Source organism: Pristiophorus japonicus, chromosome 5, assembly GCF_044704955.1.
Source record: "Pristiophorus japonicus isolate sPriJap1 chromosome 5, sPriJap1.hap1, whole genome shotgun sequence".
In the NCBI taxonomy this organism is placed as follows: domain Eukaryota; kingdom Metazoa; phylum Chordata; class Chondrichthyes; family Pristiophoridae; genus Pristiophorus; species Pristiophorus japonicus.
In genome coordinates this window covers 199849380-199873345 of record NC_091981.1, presented here as the reverse complement: position 1 = coordinate 199873345, position 23966 = coordinate 199849380, and the positions used below count along the sequence as shown (strand labels likewise).

Here is a 23966-nt window from a genome sequence, read left to right as displayed (position 1 = left end):
GGGTTGGGGGAGGGAAGTGAGAGGATTTTCCAAAGCACTAAACACCTTCACAACAACATTAAAGAAGCATAAGCACTAAACAAAGCAGTACATTTAAAGCACCAAGCACTAAACAAAGCACAAAAATAAGCATTCAATAACAAATAAAAAATACAGGAAGCCGAGAGGACCTGCACCTAGCACCAAGACTTACAAAGCACTAAACAAAGCACAAAAAGTAATAAGCAATTAATTAACACATAAAAAATAGAAGGAACCCTGCACCTAAAGCACCAAGACCAAAGTAATAAGCAATCAATCAATAACAAATAAAAAATAGAAGTCCTCCCTTTATGTGAAGGGAAGGCAGCGGGCCGCCGATGAGGCCAGGGTTAGGGGCGGCGTACTTTGGGCCCCTCCCACACAGCCCGTAGAGATTTGGGGGCAAGGAGCTACTGCACATGTGCGCACACTCTAGCGAGCATGCGCAGAGGTCCCGGCACTGTTTTCAGCGCCGGGACCTGGCTCTGCCCCCCATTCCTTCTGCTGTGCTATGCCAAGGGCCTGCATCATTCCAGCTGTAGGGAGAGTACCACGGTAACTTTTAGGCATGGTTTTTGTTCTAAAAAGTCGGCGCACCTTCATGAGGTGCGCCGTTCTAAGTGTGGGGGCAAACTTGGGCCCACAGAATGGTTACAGCACAGAAGGCGGCCATTCAGCCCGTCGAGCCCGTAGAAGTCCAAGATCAGCTCTAAAATGTGGAAGATAGTCACATCTGTTTTGTCACTGGACCAAACTTCATCAACTATCTTATTCAGAAGGACAAAATTGTGTGGCACCTTGGATAAGTCATAGTGGTTAATTGCCGGGTGTACCAAAATGGCATTTATGCCAAACCTGCATTTTCTGATCAGCCTGGCTGTGAGCGTAGGCAGATGCTGCCTACTCCATTAAATTCAAATGACAGGAAATTACATTGCAACATTTCCTGCATCATTTTCTGATCATTATACTGGTACAATGCCAGAAGGTAATCTTGCCCATATATAACTGATGTCAGAGCTGCTATCTAACCAGCTGTAGGTGGAAATTCCTTTCAGGGTCATATTAAGATTAAACAAACAGTTTTCAGCCCATTTCTCTCTATGGTCTTGCCCTTCCCTATTTCTGTAACCTCTTCCAGTCCTACAACTGTCCAAGAACTCTGTGCTCCTCCAATTCTGGCCTCGTGCACCCCGATTTCCTTCGCCCTACCATTGGCAGCCATACCTTCAGCTGTCTAGATGCTAAGCTCTGGAATTCCCTTACTAAACCTCTCTGTCCTTCTACCTCTCTCCAATCCTTTAAGGTGTGTCTTAAAATCTGCCTCTTCGACCAAACTTTCGATCACCTGTTCTAATATCTCATGTGGCTCGGTGTCAAGTTTTGCCTGTAACGCTCTTGTGAAATGCCTTGGGATATTTTACGATGTTATTTTACTATGTTCTGCATCTGCTGTCTTAATGTTCTTTTTAACCTGCTTCCACTAAGGCGTTAATGACCCTTTGTGGTAATTGATCTGCTTTTTTCAGCTTTCTATCTACTTTATTATTTACTTATTAGATTTATCAAAAGTGATATAATCTTAGCAAAGAGGTCAACAAAATCTACAGAATAGTTAACTTCCCACACGGATGAATCACTACTGATAGATATAGACAGAATTGGACAGGGGCAGATAAGTGTTGTGTGCTCATCAGTGTCAAGATGACAAAGTCAGCTGAAGATATTATAATCTTTCCAGATAAATATTTACCTTCTTTGCTAGGTACTCGCATCTGATCTACCTTGAGGAAAACAAGGCGATAGATGGCTGAAAAAGATGGCAGATCAACTCTAGTTATTACCGTCAGTGATTTGTTTTCTACAAGCCTACACTTATTCAGTGTTTGTACCCCACTATATCTCTTGTTTCTCGATTCAGTATACCTGTAGTCCAAAGCCAAGCAGACCAATGGAGTTGATGGAGAAGACCAATTCTATACCAAAGTCTGCTGTCCAACATACGAAGGATGCTGGCTGTAGTTTGTACTTCACATTTACACAGCGACACAAGAGCTGCTGCATCTGCACCTCAACAATCCAAAACTCCACCACAGAATGGCAACAGCAAAGCTTCACTCACACTTTGGGCCCAAGTTTCCACATGATAAAAAACGGCGCCCCTCCGAGCTGGGCGCCCGTTTTTCGCGCCTAAAACAGCGCCGGAAAAAAAACGAGCGATTCTGGAGCGCTTTGCAGCTCCTTGTCTGCTTGGCGCGGCGTCCAGGGGGGCGGAGCGTACACTCGCGGCAATTTTGTAAGTGGGAGGGGGCGGGTACTATTTAAATTAGTTTTTTTCCTGCCGGCAATGCTGCGCGTGCGCGTTGGAGCGTTCGCGCATGCTCAGTGTGAAAAAAACATTGGCACTCGGCCATTTTTGTAGTTCTTTGTAGCTGTTTAGTTTTTGAAAATGTTTTAATAAAAGTACATTGCCATCAGCACAGAGGCTTCTTGTAGCAGTGAGAAGGGTGCAGGAAGCCTCAGAAAGTTGAGGCAGCCGTTTCCCGATGACCTCCCCCTTTTGCCGTCGGGAAATGGCTCCTCAATTTCTGAGGCTTCCTACAGCCTTCTCTCTTTCCCGCCAGCCGTCTGGAACGGCTCCATTCCCTTCCCCCCGCCCTGCGTTCGGTCGGCACCCTCCCTCCCCTCCCCCCGCGTTCGGTAGGCTCCCTCCTCTCCCCCCCACCCACCCCTCCGGGCCTGGTCGGCTCCCTCCTCCCCCCCACTTGCCCGCGTTCGGTCAGCTCCCTCCTCCCTCCCGCCCGCGATCGGTCGGCTCCCTCGTTTTGTGAGGCTTGTTGCACCATTCTTCCTGGCTGAAGCACTTTCACTTTCAATGTTTATTCAGGTTGGATTTATTTGTATAATATTTGTAGAAGTATAAATAAGGATTGATTGTAGAATTTAATGAGTTCTCTTCCCCCCCCCCCCCCCCACCTCGTTCTGGACGCCTGATTTGTAACCTGCGCCTGATTTTTTAATGTGTAGAACAGGTTTTTTCAGTTCTACAAAAATCTTCACTTGCTCCATTCTACTTTAGTTTGGAGTACATTTTCACTGTGGAAACTTTCAAATCAGGCGTCAGTGGCCGGACACGCCCCCTTTTGAAGAAAAAATTCTGTTCCAAAGTAGAACTGTTCTACCTGACTAGAACTGCAGAAAAAAAATGTGGAGAATTGCGAATTCTAAGATAGTCCGTACTCCACCACTTGCTCCTAAAAATCAGGCGCAAATCATGTGGAAACTTGGGCCCTTTATTTCAGCTCTGGAGTTCTTATTCATCATCACCAGTACAACAGTGACCTAGAAATTCAGTATCAGAGATATCTCTCATTTACTAATTAGTATTTTAGGAGCAAATAGTAAGCCAAGAGAAATCTGTGCCATGCCAATTGGTATTCTTTGACCAAGCTTATAGTTACTGCTCCGATTTCCTTTGTCCGGTGTCCATTTTTGTCTGAAGCAGCACCTTGGGGCATTTTTCTACATTGAAGGAACTATTTAAATGCAAGTTTTTGTTGGTAACCTAGTGTAATTTCTCCAAGTCTTTCAGTGCTTTCAGCAATCACCAGAGTCAATTTCAAGAGGTATCTATCTCTGTTACTGTGGTCTCAGGTATATGCTGTTCCTATACCATCTACTATTTAAAAAAAGCTATCTGTAAACTTTTTCACAAGGCGGCACTGCAAGAGACAGTTTAGAACATGACTCACACAAACTGTCATTGTGATTTGACCATCAAAGCTACATTTGTAACTGTTTCCAAACTCTGAAACCAACAATATAAATTGTTGAGTGATATTCTGTCTCCTTTTAAAAAAAAGACTCCTCCCGTATTTGGTGCCAACTTTTTAAAGATTCTATGAAATGATATATACTGAATTACAGATCACTTTCGATTTATACTTTTCCAATGTCAAAATAGTCTTGAGCCGATTGACGATGAACCCTTGAATGTTGACATGTGTTCCTGTTTCAATTTTTGGCTCTTTGATCTTCTCTCACAGAATGAGTGGATTCTTCATTCCATTAATCAGAATTGAACGGGTGACATAAATTAAGAATCTGTAGCCTGGCTTTTTAAATTTGGTGTGCAAAAAAAGCCCAATTGGAAAATTGGATGGCGTTCTGTTATTCCAGATACATACTCACTTTTCCACCTACCTCATTTTCTGCTGTCATTTCAGGCACATGCCCATTTTTGCGCAGTTACCAGCAATTGAAATGAAAAAAAATTCCAACCTCTTCTTTTATAGTGATGATCTTCAATTTATCATCATCACCACCATAGGCGGTCCCTCGAATGAGGATGACTTATTTCCACATGGGTTTGCAGATGTTTCAACGAAGGACCCGATGTTCCAGTCCTGAACTCCAACTGAAGTGCGTGGATTTTTTTAACGTGTGGTGACCGTTGCACATCAGCCACCACACGGGCTTGACAGAGCTAGGTCTTTATCCAGTGGCAAGGGTTAATCAGGACGATTGGAGACCTGCTCTTTAAACAAACAGTATAAAATAGGTTTTCCCTATTTACATTATCAAAAGTCTTTAGTATTTTGGCCTCCTTCAGCACTCCCCTTAGCCTTTCTCTGCTCTAGTGAAAAGAGTCACTGTTCCTTTAGTCTCTTCTTATTGCTGGTATCATCCTAGTGATTCTTTCCTAGAAATTCTCCTCTTTCCTAAAGTAAGGTGTGGAAAACTGAACACAATATTCTAACTGCAACCCAATCAATGCTTTGCTTTGTACAGATTTAGGATTTCCTCTTTACTTTTCAACTCAATATCCCATTTATAAAACCTCGAATCCCATGCTTCCTTTAAACCTTTATCAATTAATCTCACCACTTTTGATGATCTGTGCATCTAAGCCTCTCCACTTCTCTACTCTTTTTAAAGCTTTACACTTTGGAGAATATATCCTTTCAATCTTCCTCCCAAAATGTATTGCTTCACATTTCTCCACATTGAATTTTATTAGATGTCTTGCATCCCAATCTACTAACTTGTTCTATGTCCTTGTGAATTTTTTTAATGTTCTTTTCAGAGTTAACCACACTCCCTATTTTTTTGTTGCCTGCAAATTTTGATATTGCACTTCTCATTTATAGATACTGAAAAATTGCCATGATCTCAACACTGATTCCTGCGTGACACTGTTTAAATCACTTCAGTCCTTCAACCAAAACTCTATCCATACTACCAAATGCTCTTTAATAACATAAGCTATGTTTTAACAAGCCTCCTATGTGGCACCTTATCAAATGCCTTCTGGAAATCCATGTACATAGCATATACTACAATTTATTTATTAAAACAGTCCATTATTTCCTCAAAGTTATTACATTTACAGACTTTCACAAATCCATGCTGACTACCCTCAATTAACCAATTGTCTTTCAAAGTGAGTATTAATTTTATCCTTTGTTATGGCTTCTACTATGTTAGAGTGATTGGTCTATAGTTAGCTGGTTTATGCATTTCTCCCTTTTGGAACAGATATTCTATTGGTAACCTGCCAGTCTTCTGGTGCAACTTCCATGTCGAAGGATAGAGTCCATGGGCTGGAAATTCACCAACTTTGTGCTCGTTTTTTTCGACGATATTTGGCCATTTTTGGTGAAAGACGGTGATCCGTTAGCTTCACCGAAGTCTTGCGCCAGCGGTTTTGAAATACCGCTTAAAAGCGGACTGTCGGCATACAAGACTGGAAATACGGCTATTGTCCAAGTTTTGTCCTTTTGCGCACCCGTATTCTGGGCGGAAAAAAACACCCGAGAAAAACCTGCGTTGCAGCCCCAATAACAACAGTAGTTTTGAAGACCTGCAAAAAAGGAAAGTTAAAGTTTTTATTTTTTAATTCTTTTTCAGCGATTCAATAGTTATGTGTCTTGTGAATGTTTTGTGATCTTTTTATTTTTTGCAATTTTTTTGTGTTTTTTCCCCCCTCCCTAGACCCAATTTGCAGAGGTAATCGGCCTCGGACTAAAGTTGGCGAGGATTGTGGATTCCGTCGCGAATCCTTGTGCAACGCCGATTTTTACCGCTGGGCGTATTTTTTAATGAAACTTAGGCCTTTAAAAAATGGCGTTGTGATTAGGAGTATTTTTAACAAAAAATGCTGATAAAATACCGCTATCACCAAAAGATGAATTTCTAGCCCCTCGAGTCATTACAGCACAGAAGGTGGCCATTCGGCCCATGCCGGCTCTCTGTAGAGCAATCCAGTCAGTCCCATTCCCCCTTTCTATCCCCGTAGCCCTGCAAGTTTATTTCCCTCAAGTGCATATCCAATTTCCTTTTGAAATCATCAATCGTCTCTGCTTCCACCGCCTTCGTCAGCAGCGAGTTCCAGGTCATGACCACTAGCTGCATAAAAAAGTTCTTCCTCATATCCCTCCTGTATCTCTTGCCCAAAACCATAAATCTGTGTCCTCTAGTCCTTGTACCATCAGCTAATGAGAACAGGCTTTCTCTGTCTAGCTTATTCAAACCTGTCATAAACTTGTACACCTCTATCAAAGCTCCCCTCAGCTTGCTTTGCTCCAAGGAGAACAACCCCAGCTTCTCCAACATAGCCTTGCAGCTAAACTCCCTCATCCCTGGAAACATTCTGGCAAATCTTCTCTGCACCCTCTCAAGGACCTTCACATCCTTCCTAAAGTGCGGTGACCTGAAGGATGTTTGAAGCGCATTTGGAAAGCAGTGACAGGATCAGTCCAACTCAGCATGGATTTATGAAGGGGAAATCATGCTTGACAAATCTTCTGGAATTTTTTTTGAGGATGTAACTAGTAGAGTGGGCAAGGGAGAACCAGTGGATGTGGTGTATTTGGACTTTCAAAAGGCTTTTGACAAGGTCGCACACAAGAGATTGGTGTGCAAAATCAAAGCACATGGTATTGGGGGTAATATACTGACATGGATAGAGAACTGGTTGGCAGACAGGAAGCAGAGAGTCGGGATAAACGAGTTCTTTTCAGAATGGCAGGCAGTGACTAGTGGAGTGCCGCAGGGCTCAGTGCAGGGACTCCAGCTCTTTACAATATACATCAATGATTTGGATGAAGGAATTGAGTGTAATATCTCCAAGTTTGCAGATGACACTAAACTGGGTGGCAGTGTGAGCTGTGAGGGGGACGCTAAGAGGCTGCAGGATGACTTGGACACGTTAGGTGAGTGGGCAAATGCATGGCAGATGCAGTATAATGTGGATAAATGTGAGGTTATTCACACTGGGGCAAAAACGCGAAGACAAAATATCTGAATGGTGGCAGATTAGGAAAAGAGGAGGTGCAACAAGACGTGGGTGTCATGGTACATCAGTCATTGAAAGTTGGCATGCAGGTACAGCAGGCGGTGAAGAAGGCAAATGGTATGTTGGCCTTCATAGCTAGGGGATTTGAGTATAGGAGCAGGGAGGTCTTACTGCAGTTGAGGCCTCACCTGGAATATTGTGTTCAGTTTTGGTCTCCTAATCTGAGGAAAGGACGTTTTTGCTATTGAGGGAGTGCAGCGAAGGTTCACCAGACTGATTCCCGGGATGGGTGGACTGACATATGAGAAGAGACTGGATCAACTGGGCCTTTATACATTGGAGTTTAGAAGGATGAGAGGGGATCTCATCGTAACATACAAGATTCTGACGGGACGGGACAGGTTAGATGCGAGGAGATAGTTCCCGATGTTGGGGAATTCCAGAACCAGTGGACACAGTCTTAGGATAAGGGGTAAGGCATTTAGGACTGAGATGAGGAGAAACTCTTCACTCAGAGAGTTGTTAACCTGTGGAATTCCCTGCCACAGAAAGTTGTTGATACCAGTTCATTGGATATATTCAAGAGGGAGTTAGATATGGCCCTTACGGCTAACGGGACCAAGGGGTATGGAGAGAAAGCAGGAATGCAGGGGGGGATGATCAGCCATGATCTTATTGAATGGTGGTGCAGGCTCGAAGGGCCGTATGGCCTACTCCTGCACCTATTTTCTATGTTTCTATTGTGGTCAGAGTCTCTTTATTTCCTCTGACTCATCTCAGTATTCTAGAAAATATTCCATCAGGACTATCTAATTGCTAATTGCTTTCCTTCCTCTCTTTGTTCCCTTTCATTCCCACTGCCACTTGCTTTTGTGAAAACCAAAGAGAAGAATTTAGTATTTCATCCATTCTTGCAAATTCCAAAAGATATATTTTTACATCCCTTTATGTTACTTTCCGAATGAAAGTTTTTTCCATACCCTCTCAGCCTTTCTAATCTTTTCTTTCCAATTTACCTGGGCCATCTACTGAAATTAGCTTTTATCCAGTCAAGTACCCTAATTTTTGATTGTTTCCTCGCATTTTCAACTTTTTTCCCCCACAACTAATTATGTTACAGTCATTGTTTCCTAGATGTTCTTCTACCCTTACCTCAATTACATGCTCTACTTAATTTCCCAGAACTGGATCAGCACTGCCTCTTTCCTTGTAACCAGTACTGTTCAGCTCCCAGTTCTAACATAGGGCTAGAAATGATCGGCCTACCACTGTGTTTCTCGGCGCTATTTCCTTGTTTTGGGCGGTCTTTCATTGGGAATTTCATCAGGGCTTTACGCCGGCGGTTTCGAAATGCTGCTGGGGAGTGGACCGCCGGCGTGCAAAGCTGGGAAAACTGCTCCTGCCCGAGTTTGGTGAGAACAGTGATCCATACTTCTGCAAAAAAAAACACCCAGTCGGAGCAGCCTTTCGATGGATGGTAGGTATGAAACCCTGCAATAAAAGGTAAGTGAATGTTTTTTTTTTAAATTCTTTTGCATCGATTCAATTTAAAAGGCTCCTTTTCCGATGTTTTATTTTTTGAAAAAATACTTTTCGTGTTTTCCTCCCCTCCCTAGGCCGACTCTAGCCTCAGACTTAATTTGACCAGGAATGCCAAGAATCCACGTGCAACGCCCATTTTTCCCGCCGGGTGTTTTTTTCTATTTTTTGATCAACTTTCCGCTGGCGTTAATTGCAGAATCTTAGCGGTTTTTTGGGCAGCAAACGGGCAGTGGTGGCCTTTGATCAATTTCTAGCCCATAGTCTCTTAGCACCATTATAAAATATGCCACCATTGCAAATTATGTATACATTTATTTGCAATACACATTTTGCATTTACAAACATACAACTCAAACCTTCTTTTGACTGTTCGACAGCATCACTTATTTTAATCCCTCCTCCTTCTGATCTGTTCTTTATAACTTTGCTGTTTATCTCTCTTATCTTGCTTACATTCCTCGTCCATTGTGCTTCCCTTCCTTTTGTCAGATTAGTTTAAACCAGTTACTCTTCCAGTAAGGACATTGGTCCCAGCCTTGTACAAATGAAGCCTATTCATCCTCCCCCAGAATAGATCAAGAATCTGAACCCTTCCTTCCGACACACTTTTATCAGAGAGGCACTTAATTCCCTTTTCTTACTCATCATCATAGGTAGCCCCTCAAAGTGAGGATGACTTGCTTCCACGTCAAAAAGGGATGAGTTCACAGATGTTTCAATGAAGGACTTAATATTCCAGATCCCGAACTGCATCCTGAAGGGTGGAAGATGCCTGTGCTTGGATTTTTTTAACGTGTGGTGGCTGTTGCACACCAGCCACCGCATGGGCTTGACAGAGCTAGGTCTTGGTCCAGTGGCAAGGATTACCTAAGACGACTGGAGGCCAGCTCTGCTGCACGGACCTCGCGCACACATATATCACAGTGTGGGCTGGCCCGTGCTGCCCCTGGGCCCTCGCCTCTTCTGAGCCCCGGTCACTTCCATCTACAAGCTTTTGCCACTCCTTCGCCCCTCCTGCTGTGCCTGCCCGCACTGAAATCAGCGACCTGACTTCGCAGCATGCTCCCTGAAGTGATATGCTGCCGCACGCTGCTACCTCTAATGGCCCCAGCCTGCTGATGGACTTGCAGGCCAGGACCGTGTCGATTTCCGGGCCGGGCTGCCGCACGTTGTTCCCTTTTCTTACTACACCTGTACTTACTCGCGCATGCTAATGGGGGTAATTCTGAGATTACTATAATTGAGATCCTACTCTTTAATTTGTCTCCCAATTGCTGAAATTTCCTCGGTTGCCAGGTTCAACAAGTACCATGACTTCTGGCTGTTCCCCTTCCCCGTTTAAATATTTTATCCTGCCTTACGATATCCCTGAACCCGGAAAATGGGAGGAAACATACCATATGGGATTTTCGGTTGTGACTACAATAGAATCATAGAATCACTGAATGATACAGAACAGAAGGAGGCTATTAGGGCCATCGTATACATGCCTGGCTTTTTGAAGGAGCTATCCAATTAGTTCCACTCCCCTGCTCTTTCCTCAGAGCCCTGTAAATGTTTCCCCTTCAAGTATTTATCCAATTCCCTTTTGAAAGTTACTGAATCTGCTTCCATCAACCTTTCAGGCAGTGCATTCCAGATTATAACAATTCCACCACAGGCTCAATGGGCCGAATAGCCTACTTCTGTGCTGTAACCAATCTATGATTCCAAGCTGCGTAAAAATATTTCTCCTCATCTTGCCTCTGGTTCATTTGTCAATTACCTTCAATCTGTGTCCTTTGGTTACAGACCCTTCTGCTACTGAAAACAGTTCCTCCTTATTTACTCTATCAAAGTCCTTCATGATTTTCAACACCTCTATTAAATCTCTCTTCAACCTTCTCTGCTCTAAGGAGAATAACCTCAGCTTCTCTAGTCTCTCCAGGTAACTGAAGTCCTGCATCCCTGGTACTATTCTAGTAACTCTCCTCTGCACTTTTTCTAAGGCCTTGACATCCTTCCTAAAGTGTGGTGGCCAGAATTGGGCTCAATACTCCAGCTAGAGCCTAACCAGTGATTTATAAAGGTTTAGCATAACTTCCTTGATATTGTACTCTATACCTCTATTTATTAGGTCATAGATCCTGTATTCTTTTTTAACAGACTTCTCAACTTGCCCTACCACCTTCAAAGATGAGTGTCTCTGGACTCAAAATTGGCCCGCCTCTTTTTTCGGTGCACTCACCGCTGAAAAGTGCTCCAAAAAAATCAGTCACCACTTTGTCCGCTGTCCGGCCTCTCCCAGGTCTTCGTGCAGCGTGGCCAGTCGGGTCGGGGGCGGAGCCAGCGTCCCTGCGCTGAAAACAGTGCCGGGACGTCTGCACATGTGCGTTGGAGTGTGCACGCATGTGCTGTAGCTCCTTCCCCCAGCCTCTCAGTGTGCGTCCCGCCCCTATCCCAGGCCGAGTGACCTACCACACAGGTGGGCCCGCTGCCTTCCCGGGCTGAAGATGAAGATAGGGTAGGACTTACTTACTTCTATTTTTTATTTGGATATTTTGAAAAATTTATGTAAATATGTTTTGTCTCTTGTGAATAGTGGTGACCATTTGTCAAGCCTATTCACCTGCTGCTATTGTGAAAGAAGAACATAAGTGACAGAGGAACACTGAGAGAATATCTTATTTATTGAAGTAGACTTAATTTAGATAATATGGGGTCAATTTTGGCCCAGTATAATCATTGCAAACAAATAGTTGTTTAAATTAGTTGTGAGATTAGGGCAATTTAATTCAACTATCTTTTACTTCTTTTATTTTTGTAGTTTAAGCTTCCATAACTGCTTCTGTTGTATAGTAAATTAACTTTGCGAAGTTTGTCATATGATGTCCTGTATAGCTGTTTGATCCTATTCACACTCTTTAGTCAAGTCATTAAGTTCTGCTGGCCTCCGATGTACCTACCTGCACTGATTTCTTAACTCTCCCCAAGGGTTTTCACAAGCGGCCACATATGCTGGCCTAAGTTAGTTTGGAGTAACTATTAGCTGGCCAAAGTGGCCTAAATAGCCAAAACGGGCATAGGTGGCTGGTAACACCCCCTTTTGAAAAAAAAACTGAACTAAAAAAATTGTAACTAACTCACTTACACTGACGCAAATTGAATGTGCAAAATGTGGATTTTTAAGATACTCCAGAAATATCAAGTTGCTCCAAATCAAACGGAGCAACTCCTGGCCAATTTTGAGCCCCCTGTTCCTGCACCCCCTTTAAAATTGTACCATTTATTTTATATTGTTTTAGTTTCGTGTCATCTGCAAACGTTGAAATTATGCCCAGTATAACCAAGTCCAGGTCATTAATATATATCAAAAAGGGCAGTGGTCCTAATACTGACCATTGGTAGACACCTCTGTATACTTCCCTCAAGTGTCAAAAACAACCCTTTGGGCCCAAGTTTCCACATGATTTGCGCCTGATTTTTAGGAACAACTGGTGGAGAACGGACTATCTTAGAAATCGCAATTCTCCACATTTTTTTTTCTGCAGTTCTAGTCAGGTAGAACAGTTCTACTTTGGAACAGAAATTTTTTCTTCAAAAGGGGGCGTGTCCGGCCACTGACGCCTGATTTGAAAGTTTCCACAGTGAAAACGTACTCCAAACTAAAGTAGAATGGAGCAAGTGAAGATTTTTGTAGAACTGAAAAAACCTGTTCTACACATTAAAAAATCAGGCGAAGGTTACAAATTAGGCGTCCAGAACGAGTTGGGGGGGGAGGGGGAGGGAACTCATTAAATTCTACAATAAATCCTTATTTATACTTCTACAAATATTATACAAATAAATCCAACCTGAATAAACATTTATAAGCCAAGAAAAGATTAAATAAACCATCTTCCTACCTGTGTGAAAGTGCTTCAGGCACGGAGAATGCTGCAGGCGTTCGTTCCCGCGCGGGGGGGGGGGGGGGGGAAATTAAACAGTCGCTTCGTTCCCGTGTGGGGGGGGGGGGGGGGAAATTAAACAGTCGCTTCGTTCCCGTGTGGGGGGGGGGGGGGGGGAAATTAAACAGTCGCTTCGTTCCCGTGTGGGGGGTGGGGGGGGAATTAAACAGTCGCTTCGTTCCCGTGTGGGGGGGGGGGGGGAATTAAACAGCCGCTTCGTTCCCGTGTGGGGGGGGGGGGAATTAAACAGTCGCTTCGTTCCCGTGTGGGGGGGGGGGGGGGAATTAAACAGTCGCTTCGTTCCCGTGTGGGGGGGGGGGGGGGGGGGAATTAAACAGTCGCTTCGTTCCCGCGGGGGGTGGGGGGGGAATTAAACAGTCGCTTCGTTCCCGTGTGGGGGGGGGGGGGGGGAATTAAACAGTCGCTTCGTTCCCGTGTGGGGGGGGTGGGGGGGGAATTAAACAGTCGCTTCGTTCCCGTGGGGGGGGGGGGGGGGGGGAATTAAACAGTCGCTTCGTTCCCGTGGGGGGGGGGTGGGGGGGGAATTAAACAGTCGCTTCGTTCCCGTGGGGGGGGGGGGGGGGAATTAAACAGTCGCTTCGTTCCCGCGGGGGGGGGGGAGGGGAATTAAACAGTCGCTTCGTTCCCGTGGGGGGGGGGTGGGGGGGGAATTAAACAGTCGCTTCGTTCCCGTGGGGGGGGGGGGGGGGAATTAAACAGTCGCTTCGTTCCCGCGGGGGGGGGGGGGGGAATTAAACAGTCGCTTCGTTCCCGCGGGGGGGGGGGAGGGGAATTAAACAGTCGCTTCGTTCCCGTGTGGGGGGGGGGGGGAATTAAACAGTCGCTTCGTTCCCGTGGGGGGGGGGTGGGGGGGGAATTAAACAGTCGCTTCGTTCCCGTGGGGGGGGGGGGGGGGAATTAAACAGTCGCTTCGTTCCCGCGGGGGGGGGGGGGGGAATTAAACAGTCGCTTCGTTCCCGCGGGGGGTGGGGGGGGGGAGGGAATTAAACAGTCGCTTCGTTCCCGTGGAGGGGAGGGGGGGGGGAGGGAACAGCCGCTTCGTTCCGGCGGGGGAGGGGGGAAGGAGACAGTGAGAAGGCTGCAAGTGCTAATGTGCTTTTATTTTTAAAAAATTCAAAAATTAAACAGCTACAAAGAACTACAAAAATGGGCGAGTGCCAATGTTTTTTTCACACTGAGCATGCGCGAACGCTCCAACGTGCACGCGCAGCGTTGCCGGCAGGAAAAAAAACTAATTTAAATAGTACCCGCCCCCTCCCACTTACAAAATTGGCACGAGTGTAGGCTCCGCCCCCCTGGGCGCCGCGCCAGGTAGACAAGGAGCTGCAGGGCTCTCCAGAATCGCGAGGTTTTTTTTAGGCGCCGTTTTAGGCACGAAAAACGGGTGCCCAGCTCAGAGGGGCGCCCGTTTTTTACCCTGTGGAAACTTGGGCCCTTTATCTCTACTCTCTGCTTTTTGGCCCTTAGCCAATTTCATATGCACATTGCCACTGCCCTTTTAATCCCACGGGCTTCAATTTTGCTAATAAGTCATAGTGGATGCGTTGACAGTCATTTTCCAACATTCCATTGACTCTGGATCAGTTCCTATGGAGTGGAGGGTAGCCAATGTAACCCCACTTTTTAAAAAAGGAGGGAGAGAGAAAACAGGGAATTATAGACCGGTCAGCCTGACATCGGTAGTGGGTAAAATGATGGAATCAATTATTAAGGATGTCATAGCAGTGCATTTGGAAAGAGGTGACATGATAGGTCCAAGTCAGCATGGATTTGTGAAAGGGAAATCATGCTTGACAAATCTTCTGGAATTTTTTGAGGATGTTTCCAGTAGAGTGGATAAGGGAGAACCAGTTGATGTGGTATATTTGGACTTTCAGAAGGCGTTCGACAAGGTCCCACACAAGAGATTGATGTGCAAAGTTAGAGCACATGGGATTGGGGGTAGTGTACTGACATGGATTGAGAACTGGTTGTCAGACAGGAAGCAAAGAGTAGGAGTAAATGGGTACTTTTCAGAATGGCAGGCAGTGACTAGTGGGGTACCGCAAGGTTCTGTGCTGGGGCCCCAGCTGTTTACACTGTACATTAATGATTTAGATGAGGGGATTAAATGTAGTATCTCCAAATTTGCGGATGACACTAAGTTGGGTGGCAGTGTGAGCTGCGAGGAGGATGCTGTGAGGCTGCAGAGCGACTTGGATAGGTTAGGTGAGTGGGCAAATGCATGGCAGATGAAGTATAATGTGGATAAATGTGAGGTTATCCACTTTGGTGGTAAAAACAGAGAGACAGACTATTATCTGAATGGTGACAGATTAGGAAAAGGGGAGGTGCAAAGAGACCTGGGTGTCATGGTACATCAGTCATTGAAGGTTGGCATGCAGGTGCAGCAGGCGGTTAAGAAAGCAAATGGCATGTTGGCCTTCATAGCAAGGGGATTTGAGTACAGGGGCAGGGAGGTGTTGCTACAGTTGTACAGGGCATTGGTGAGGCCACACCTGGAGTATTGTGTACAGTTTTGGTCTCCTAACCTGAGGAAGGACATTCTTGCTATTGAGGGAGTGCAGCGAAGGTTCACCAGACTGATTCCCGGGATGGCGGGACTGACCTATCAAGAAAGACTGGATCAACTGGGCTTGTATTCACTGGAGTTCAGAAGAATGAGAGGGGACCTCATAGAAACATATAAAATTCTGACGGGGTTAGACAGGTTAGATGCAGGAAGAATGTTCCCAATGTTGGGGAAGTCCAGAACCAGGGGTCACAGTCTAAGGATAAGGGGTAAGCCATTTAGGACCGAGATGCGGAGGAACTTCTTCACCCAGAGAGTGCTGAACCTGTGGAATTCTCTACCACAGAAAGTTGTTGAGGCCAATTCACTAAATATATTCAAAAAGGAGTTAGATGAGGTCCTTACTGCTAGGGGGATCAAGGGGTATGGCGAGAAAGCAGGAATGGGGTACTGAAGTTGAATGTTCAGCCATGAACTCATTGAATGGCGGTGCAGGCTAGAAGGGCCGAATGGCCTACTCCTGCACCTATTTTCTATGTTTCTATGTTTATCAAGTTCTTTTGAAAGTTCATATACACATCATCAACCACACTACCTATACCAACCCTCACCGCTACTTCATCAAAGAAATAGCGGCTGTTATTCCCGACTTCGGAATCTCCTATTACTATTGCATTTCTACAGTTCACTTCCTCCTCTTTGTTAAGCACGTACTCCATGATGTCATGGCTTTGCTTAAGGCTGTGGTTCTCTGAGTTGTCATTGTTCGAGAGATTCAAAATTTAATACCTCTTCATCATTTCAACACTTTCAGGGATTCCTTGCAGTACCTCCTGCTTCCCCAAACATAATATTCTTTTGAATTGATGTGACGGTTATTCAAGTCCATAACTGCTTGGGTAGAATTTAAAGGCAGGAAATGTTCATACTAATATGAGTTGGTTTAAAACTTTCAGTTCAGGCTGGTTATCACCTGCAGTTAGTAACGATACTAGGAGAAAAGATGAATGATGTCAACTCTATAATAATTTAGCATAGAGATTGCAGACATTTATTAGTTTCCTTTTTGGAGCTGAAGTGTCAGCCCACTCAATTCCTCCAAATTAAAAGTGTTGCTATGGGAACCCGCATGGGTCCCAGCTATGCCTGCCTTTTCGTGGGATATGTGGAACATTCTTTGCTCCAGTCCTACTCAGATCCCCTCCCTCACCTCTTTTTCTGGTACATTGATCACTATTGGTGCCGTTTCCTGCTCTTGCCCAGAACTAGAAAATTTCATTCACTATGCTTCCAATTTCCACCCTTCCCTCACCTTCACATGATCCATCTTCAACTCTTCACTTCCTCGACTTCTCTGTCTCCATTTCTGGGGATAGGCTATTGACAAACATTGACTATAAGCCCACTGATTCCCACAGCTACCTGGACTACAAGTCCTCACAACCCGCATCCTGTAACGACTCCATTCCAATCTCCCATTTACTCCATTCCCGTTTCATCTGTTCTGACGACGCCACCTTCCACGAGTGCTACCGATATATCTTCCTTTTTCCTCAACCGAGGATTCTCCTCTACCATGATTGACATGGCCTTCGACTGTGTCCGTTCTATTTCCCGCACTTCTGCTCTCACCCCTTCCCCTCCCTCCCAGAACCACAATTGGGTTCCCGTTGTCCTCACCTTTCACCCCGCCATGGATCATCCTCTGCCATTTCGGTCACTTCCAGCGTGATCCACCACCAAAGTCATCTCCCTTTCAGCATTCCGAAGGGACCAGCCCACTCCTCAATCATCCCCAGCATCCTCTCCACGTCCCACGGTACCTTCCTGTGCAAGTGCAAGAAATGCAACACCTGCCCTTTTGCTTCCTCCCTTCACACTGTCCAGGGCTCCAAACACTCCTTCCAGGTGAAACAGCGATTTACTAGTACTTCTTTCAATTTAGTATACTTTATTCGCTGCTCACGATGTGGTCTCCTCCACATTGGGGATCTTAAGTATGGAGAAAGAGTCAGACTGAACACTGTGAGCTCAAAGTAAAGTGTGACCATAGTCTTTTATTGCAGGTCTCCAGAGTGCCTCTCCAACCTGTGAAGCCTCCTTATATACCTGTGCTTCCAAGGGATTATGGGATCCCTTGAGAATCCAGGGGATGAGCCCTCTGGTGGCTGTACAGAGTAAATACAGGTTTACATATATAACAACACACCCTCCGCCCCCCCGCAAAGTCAATAGTGTAACTATTTACAATGTGAATCGATCTGGGGCCCTTCTTGCCCTGGTTGATCATCTCGGTGTGAAAGCTGGTGTTGTGGAATCATTTGTTGGGCCCTTGCTGGGCTGCTGTGCAGCTGGCCTTGCTGGGCTGACTGGTGTGTTGGGTCCTGTTGGGCTGCTGTGGATGATGGGTTCTGCTTCGTGGTCAACCATAGTGCCGGTTGCCACTGGTGTGTATGTTGGGGGATCAAAACAGGTAGGGTCCAAGGTGGGTTGCTCAGGATAGCCCATGAATGTGAGTTTGATTTGGTCTAAATGTTTCCGGTGAATGAGTCCATTTGAAAGTTTGATTCGAAACACCCTACTCCCCTCTTTGGTCACGACAGTGCCAGGAAGCCACTTGGGACCTTGTCCATACAAACACAGGATCATTGATTTCAATCTCGCAATGACACATTTGCACCATCATGGTATGCACTTTGTTGAAGCCGCCTGCTGTCTACCTGTTCAGGGTGAACTAACGAGAGCCTTGTCTTAAGTGCTCTTTTCATGAGCAGTTCAGCAGGTGGGATCCCAGTGAGTGAGTGGGGTCTTGTGCGGTAGCTCAGTGGAGAGCACCAGTTCAAACTGTCACAGGAGCATCCAGTCGTGACCCGGTAACTGCCCCCAAAGGAAGTGGAGTGTGGGAAATTGCACTCCGCTTCTATTGAGGGGTGGCAAGACCAATTCTGCGGCAGGAGCAGGATTTACATGCTGGGGGCTAAAATTCCCTGCCCCAGAAGGTTACCGCCCCCAAGATGGGAGCCTGTGCAGGAGGCAGAGGGAAGATGAGGGGAGGCGGGGGATGGAGGGGAGTGGTGGAGGTGGGGGGCAGAGAAACCCAGGGCGGGGGACGGGAGGGGCCACATTGCAGCGGAGGTCTGGGGGGGGCGAAGTGTGTTGGCGGGGCGGGCCTGGGGGCACTGTGCCTCGGTGCGGGGAGTGTTCAGAGTGGGGTGGACGGGTTGACTGTGCAGATGGCGGTTGGTGGATGTGGTGTGGTTGGCGTTGCGGGGGCGTGGCTCTGGGGTGGCCGGGGCTGGGGGCTCGACATCCGGGGGTGTTCGGCATTTGGGAAGGATTCTGACGGGACGGGGCGGGTTGGGTGCGGGGGGAGTGTTGGGTGGGTCCGGAGCTGGGGGGGGCATGCTCTTGGGATGGGCTGTTTGGGGCTGGGATTGGGAGAGACTTCTTCGCTCGGGGAGTTGTTGGCCTGTGGGGTTCCCTGCCGCGGAGAGTTGTTGATGCCAGTTCATTGGATGTGTTCGGGAGGGAGTTGGATGTGGTCCTTGCGGCTGGGGGGGGGGTCGGGGGGGTGTGGAGCGGAGGTGGGGGGGGAGGTGCTGGGGTGGGTGATCAGCCATGATCTTGTTGAATGGTGGTGCAGGCTCGAAAGGGCCGAATGGCTTACTCCTGCACCTATTTTCTATGTTTCTAAGCAGGACTCAGGATAGGCGAGTCTGCAGTGAGCCTTCAGTTACCCTCTCCAAGCCTGGCTTGATGGTTTGCACTGCTCTCTCTGCCTGACCATTGGATGCTGGTTTAAACGGGGCAGATATTTGATCCTGTTATGGGTCATGAATTCTTTGAACTCAGCACTGGTAAAACATGGCCCGTTGTCGCTCACCAGGACATCGGGTAAGACATGTGTGGCAAACATGGCCTGCAGGCTTTCAGTAGTGGCAGTGGACGTGCTAGCCAACAGTATCTCACATTCAATCAACTTGGAGTACGCGTCGACAACCACAAGGAGCATTTTACCCAAGAACGGGCCTGCACAGTTGACGTGTACCCTAGACCACGGTTTGGAGGGCCAAGACCATAAACTTAGCGGCACCTTCCTGGGTACATTGCTTAACTGCGAGCATGTAGTACATCTGTGCACGCAGGACTCTAAGTCCGCATCGATACCAGGCCACCACACGTGGGATCTGGCGATCGCTTTCATCATTACGATGCCTGGGTGGGTACTGTGGAGTTAATTGATGAAGGTGTCTCTGCCCTTCTTGGGAACCACGAAATGATTGCCCCACAGAAGGCAGTCTGCCTGTGTAGACATTTCAGCTTTGCGCTGCTGGAATGGCTTTATCTCTTCCTGCATTTCCACTGGGACACTGGACCAGCTCCCGTGAAGCACACAGCTTTTGACTAGAAATAATAAGTGGTCCTGGCTTGTCCAGGTTTTGATCTGCCGGGCAGTGACAGGCGATTGCTCACTCTCAAATGCTTCCATAACCATGGCTAGATCTGCGGGCTGTGCCATTTCCACCACCGTGGTGGGCAATGGCAGCCTACTGAGAGCATGAGCGCAGTTTTCTGTGCCTGGCCTGTAGCGGATGGCGTAGTTGTATGCAGACGTGAGCGCCCATCTCTGGATGCAGGCCGATGCGTTGGTATTTATCCCTTTACTCTCGGAAAACAGGGATATGAGTGGCTTATGGTCAGTTTCCAATTCGAATTTTAGCCCAAATAGGTATTGATATATTTTCTTTACCCCATAGACGCATGCTAACGCTTATTTCTCAATCATGCTGTAGGCTCTCTTTGCCTTAGACAGACTCCTGAATGCATAAGTAACCTGTTGCAGTTTCCCGAATCATTAGCTTGTTGCAATACACACCCGACGCCATATGACGATGCATCACACGCTTACATGGATCATACAACACAAGCAATTTGTTTGAGCATAACAATTTTCTTGCTTTTACAAAGGCATTTTCTTAGCTTTTGCCCCAAACCCATTTGTCCCCTTTTCATAGTAAGACATGCAGTGATTCTAACAGTGTGCTGAGACCCGGTAAGAAGTTACCAAAGTAGTTCAGGAGTCCCAGAAACGACCGCAGCTTCGTCAGGTTCTGTGGCCTTAGTGCGTTCTCGATTGCCTCTGTCTTCGTGTTGGTGAGCCTGATGCCATCCGCCGAAATCCTCCTTCCCAAGAACTCCACTTCAGGCGCCAGGAAAATGCACTTTGAGCGTTTTAACCTGAGACCCATGTGATTGAGTCGACTAAGAACATCCTCCAGGTTCTGCAGATGCTCGACTGTGTTCCGACCCATGACCAAGATATCGTCCTGGTAGACCATGGTGTGCAGGACCGACTTCATTAAGCTTTCCATGTTTCTTTGGAATATCGCCGCCACTGATCGAATTCCAAATGGGCATCTGTTATAAATAAAAAGACCTTTGTGCGTGTTGATGCAGGTGAGGCCCTTCGATGATTTCTCCAGTTCCTGCGTCATGTAGGCTGAAGTCAGGTTCAGCTTCGTGAACGTCTTTCCTCCCGCCAGCATTGCAAAGACGTCGTCGGTCTTTGGTAGTGGGTATTGATCCTACAGGGAGAAACGATTGATAGTTACTTTGTAATTGCCACAGATTCTGATGGTGCTGTCTCCCTTGAGGACAGGAACGATCGGGCTGGCCCACTCGTTGAACTCAATTGGTGAAATGATGCTCTCTCGTTGCAGCCGGTTTAGCTCGATCTCTCCCCTTTCTCTCATCATGTACAGTACTGCTCTCGTCTTGTGATGGATGGGTCGCGAGCCCGGAATTAGGTGGATCTTCACTTTAGCTCCTTGGAATTTCCCAATGCCTGGTTCAAACAGTGAAGGGAACTTGTTTAAGACCTGGGCACACGAAGTGTCGTCAGCAGGTGATAGCACTCGGACGTTGTCCCACTTCCAGCGTATCTTTCCCAGCCGACTGCTGGCGAGCAGCGTGGGACCATCACCGCTCTATCGTAGAAGACCTTTACGGTAGCACTGGCGATTACGGGAATCAGTTTTTTTATGTAAGTTCTTAGTTTCGTACGAATTGGAGTTAAGACTGGCCTTGAGGCCTTGTTGCACCACAATCTTTTGAAAGTCTTTTTGCCCATGATGGACTGGCTCGCGCCCGTGTCCAGTTCCATTGACTCCGGGAGTCCATTTAGTTCAACATTCAGCATTATCAGAAGACAATTCGTGGTTAAAATGTGCACCCCATATACCTCTGCCTCCTCGGTCTGAGGCTCTGGTTCGTCGTGATCCTCCATGGATCTTTCCTCCTCGGCAACATGGTGGTTTGCAGGTTTAACAGGATTAACAGCTCGCCTGCACATATGTTGGAGGTGTCCCATTGTTTCACAGCACTTGCAAACATACCCTTTGAATCGGCATGAATGGAAACAATGATCATCCCCGCAGCGCCAACAAGGTGTTAATGGCCTTGTATTCATCACTCTTGATGGTGAACTCTGAGACATATGCGGACATGCAGCTGCAGGCATGTGTGACCTGCCTTGTACTTTGCGATTCGAAAACAACATCACTTTGTTCACAGTACTTGTAGCAGCATTTGTGTGCTGAGAGATTTGCTTAGTATTGTAACTGGTGGCAATGAACGCCTGGGCTATCGCTATGGCCTTACTCAAGGTTGGGGTCTCTACAGTCAAAAGTTTGCGAAGTATGGTTTCGTGGCCAATGCCAAGTATGAAAAAGTCTCTGAGCATGTGCTCCAAATTCGCAATGTTCTGCAAGGCGTCTTAGCTCGGCGACATAACTCGTCACTTCCTGGCCTTCAGATCTTTTGTAGGTGTAGAACCGGTACCTCGCCATCAGAACGCTTTCCTTCGGGTTCAAATGCTCTCGGACCAGTGTGCACAAATCATCGTAAGATTTCTCCGTGGGTTTCGCTGCAGTGAGCAGATTCTTCATGAGGCCATACGTTGGTGCCCCACAGATGGTGAGGAGGATCACCCTTCATTTGGCAGCATTCTTGTCCCCATCTAGCTCATTGGCCACGAAGTATTGGTCGAGTTGCTCCACAAAAGTTTCCCAATCACCCTCCTCCGAGAATTTCTCCAGGATGCCCACTGTTCTCTAAATCTTTGGGTTTGCTATCTGTATCTCATCGCCAGTTGTTATATATGGAGAAAGAGTCAGACTGAACACTGTGAGCTCAAAGTAAAGTGTGACCATAGTCTTTTATTGCAGGTCTCCAGAGTGCCTCTCCAACCTGTGAGGCCTCCTTATATACCTGTGCTCCCAAGGGATTATGAGATCCCTTGGGACTCCAGGGGATGAGCTCTCTGGTGACTGTACACTGTAAATACAAGTTTACATAGATAACAGGGGAGAGCAAACATTAATTGGGTAACCGCTTTGCAGAACCCCTTTGTTCAGTCCTTAAGTGTGACCCTGAACGTCCGGTCGCCTGTTAGTTTAATTCTCCGCTCCACTCCCACTCTAATACCTCCATCCTCAGCATCTTACACTGTTCCAATGAAGCTCTACGTAAGTTCGAGGAACATCTTTCGTTTAGGCATTTTACAGCCTTCTGGACTCAACTTCGTTCAACAATTTCAGACCGTGATGCCTGTCTCTATTTTTTTGCTGGTTTTTTTTCTCTTTCTCATGGCAGCTGTTGAAGATTCTGCCATTTTCATTTACACCATATCTAGACTCATCTTTTGTTTCTTAACTTGTTCCATTGCCATCTCCTTTTGCACCATGATCCCTGTTGTCTCTTAATCTCTTTTATCTTCCACCCTTTCACTGACCTTCCCTTTTGTCTTTCCTGCTCTCCCCCACCCTCCTTTCCCTGCCCCTACTCTTGCTTAAAAACCTGTTACATCTCTAACTTTTTCCAGTTGCGACGAAGGGTCATCGACCTGAAACATTAGCTCTGTTTCTCTCTCCACGCATGCTGCCTGATCTGTTGTGTATTTCCAGCATTTTCTGTTTTTATGTCAGCTTTGGCTCAGTGGTAGCACTTTTGCCTCTGAGTCAGAAGGGTATAGAAACACAGAAATTTACAGCGCAGAAGGAGGCCATTTTGGCCCATCTTGTCCACGCCGGCCAACAAAGAGCTGCACGGCCCTTGGTCAGCAGCCCTTAAGGTTACATCTAAACCTATGGACAATGACGGAAAGGCAAAGACCACCCAGCCCAACCAGTCCGCCTCACACAACTGTGACACCCCTTATACTGAAACATTCTACACTCCACCCCCACCGGAGCCATGTAATCTCCTGGGAGAGGCAAAAACCAGATCAAAACCCAGGCCAATTTAGGGAGAAAAAATCTGGGAAAATTTCTCTCCGACCCATCCAGGCGATCAAAACTAGTCCAGGAGATCACCCTGGATATATTCTATTCCCTGCCTTACTTACCATTATATCTGTGCCTTCCAACGAAAGGTCATCCAGTCTAATCCCAATTACTAGCTCGAGGTCTGTAACCCTACAGGTTACTGCACTTTAAGTGCCCATCCAATCATCTCTCAAAAGTGATGAGGATTTCTGCATCCACCACTCTTCCAGGCCGCGATTTCCAGAACCCCACAACATAAAGAAGCCCTCCCTCAAAGCCCCTCTAAACCTTCCACCAACCACCTTAAAACTATGCCCCCTCAT

The 23966-nt window shown here is 46.6% G+C and overlaps 1 protein-coding gene across 9 annotated transcripts in view; it reads right to left on the bottom strand.

The window, feature by feature from the left end:
• The window catches only part of tpk1 (thiamin pyrophosphokinase 1), a 691620-nt gene that overhangs the window by 219512 nt on the left and 448142 nt on the right, over positions 1–23966 (bottom strand). For 4 of the 9 annotated variants that reach the window (XM_070881202.1, XM_070881203.1, XM_070881204.1 and 1 more), the window contains one exon: positions 5237–5884. The exons of 2 other annotated variants lie outside the window; for them this stretch is intronic. In XM_070881202.1, the coding sequence (XP_070737303.1) occupies positions 5565–5884 (320 nt within the window). In that variant the 3' untranslated portion in view covers positions 5237–5564. Of the gene's footprint in view, positions 1–5169; positions 5885–23966 lie in introns of those variants that run through there. 3 more of the 9 variants (XM_070881206.1, XM_070881208.1, XM_070881201.1) reach the window with 3 other exon arrangements.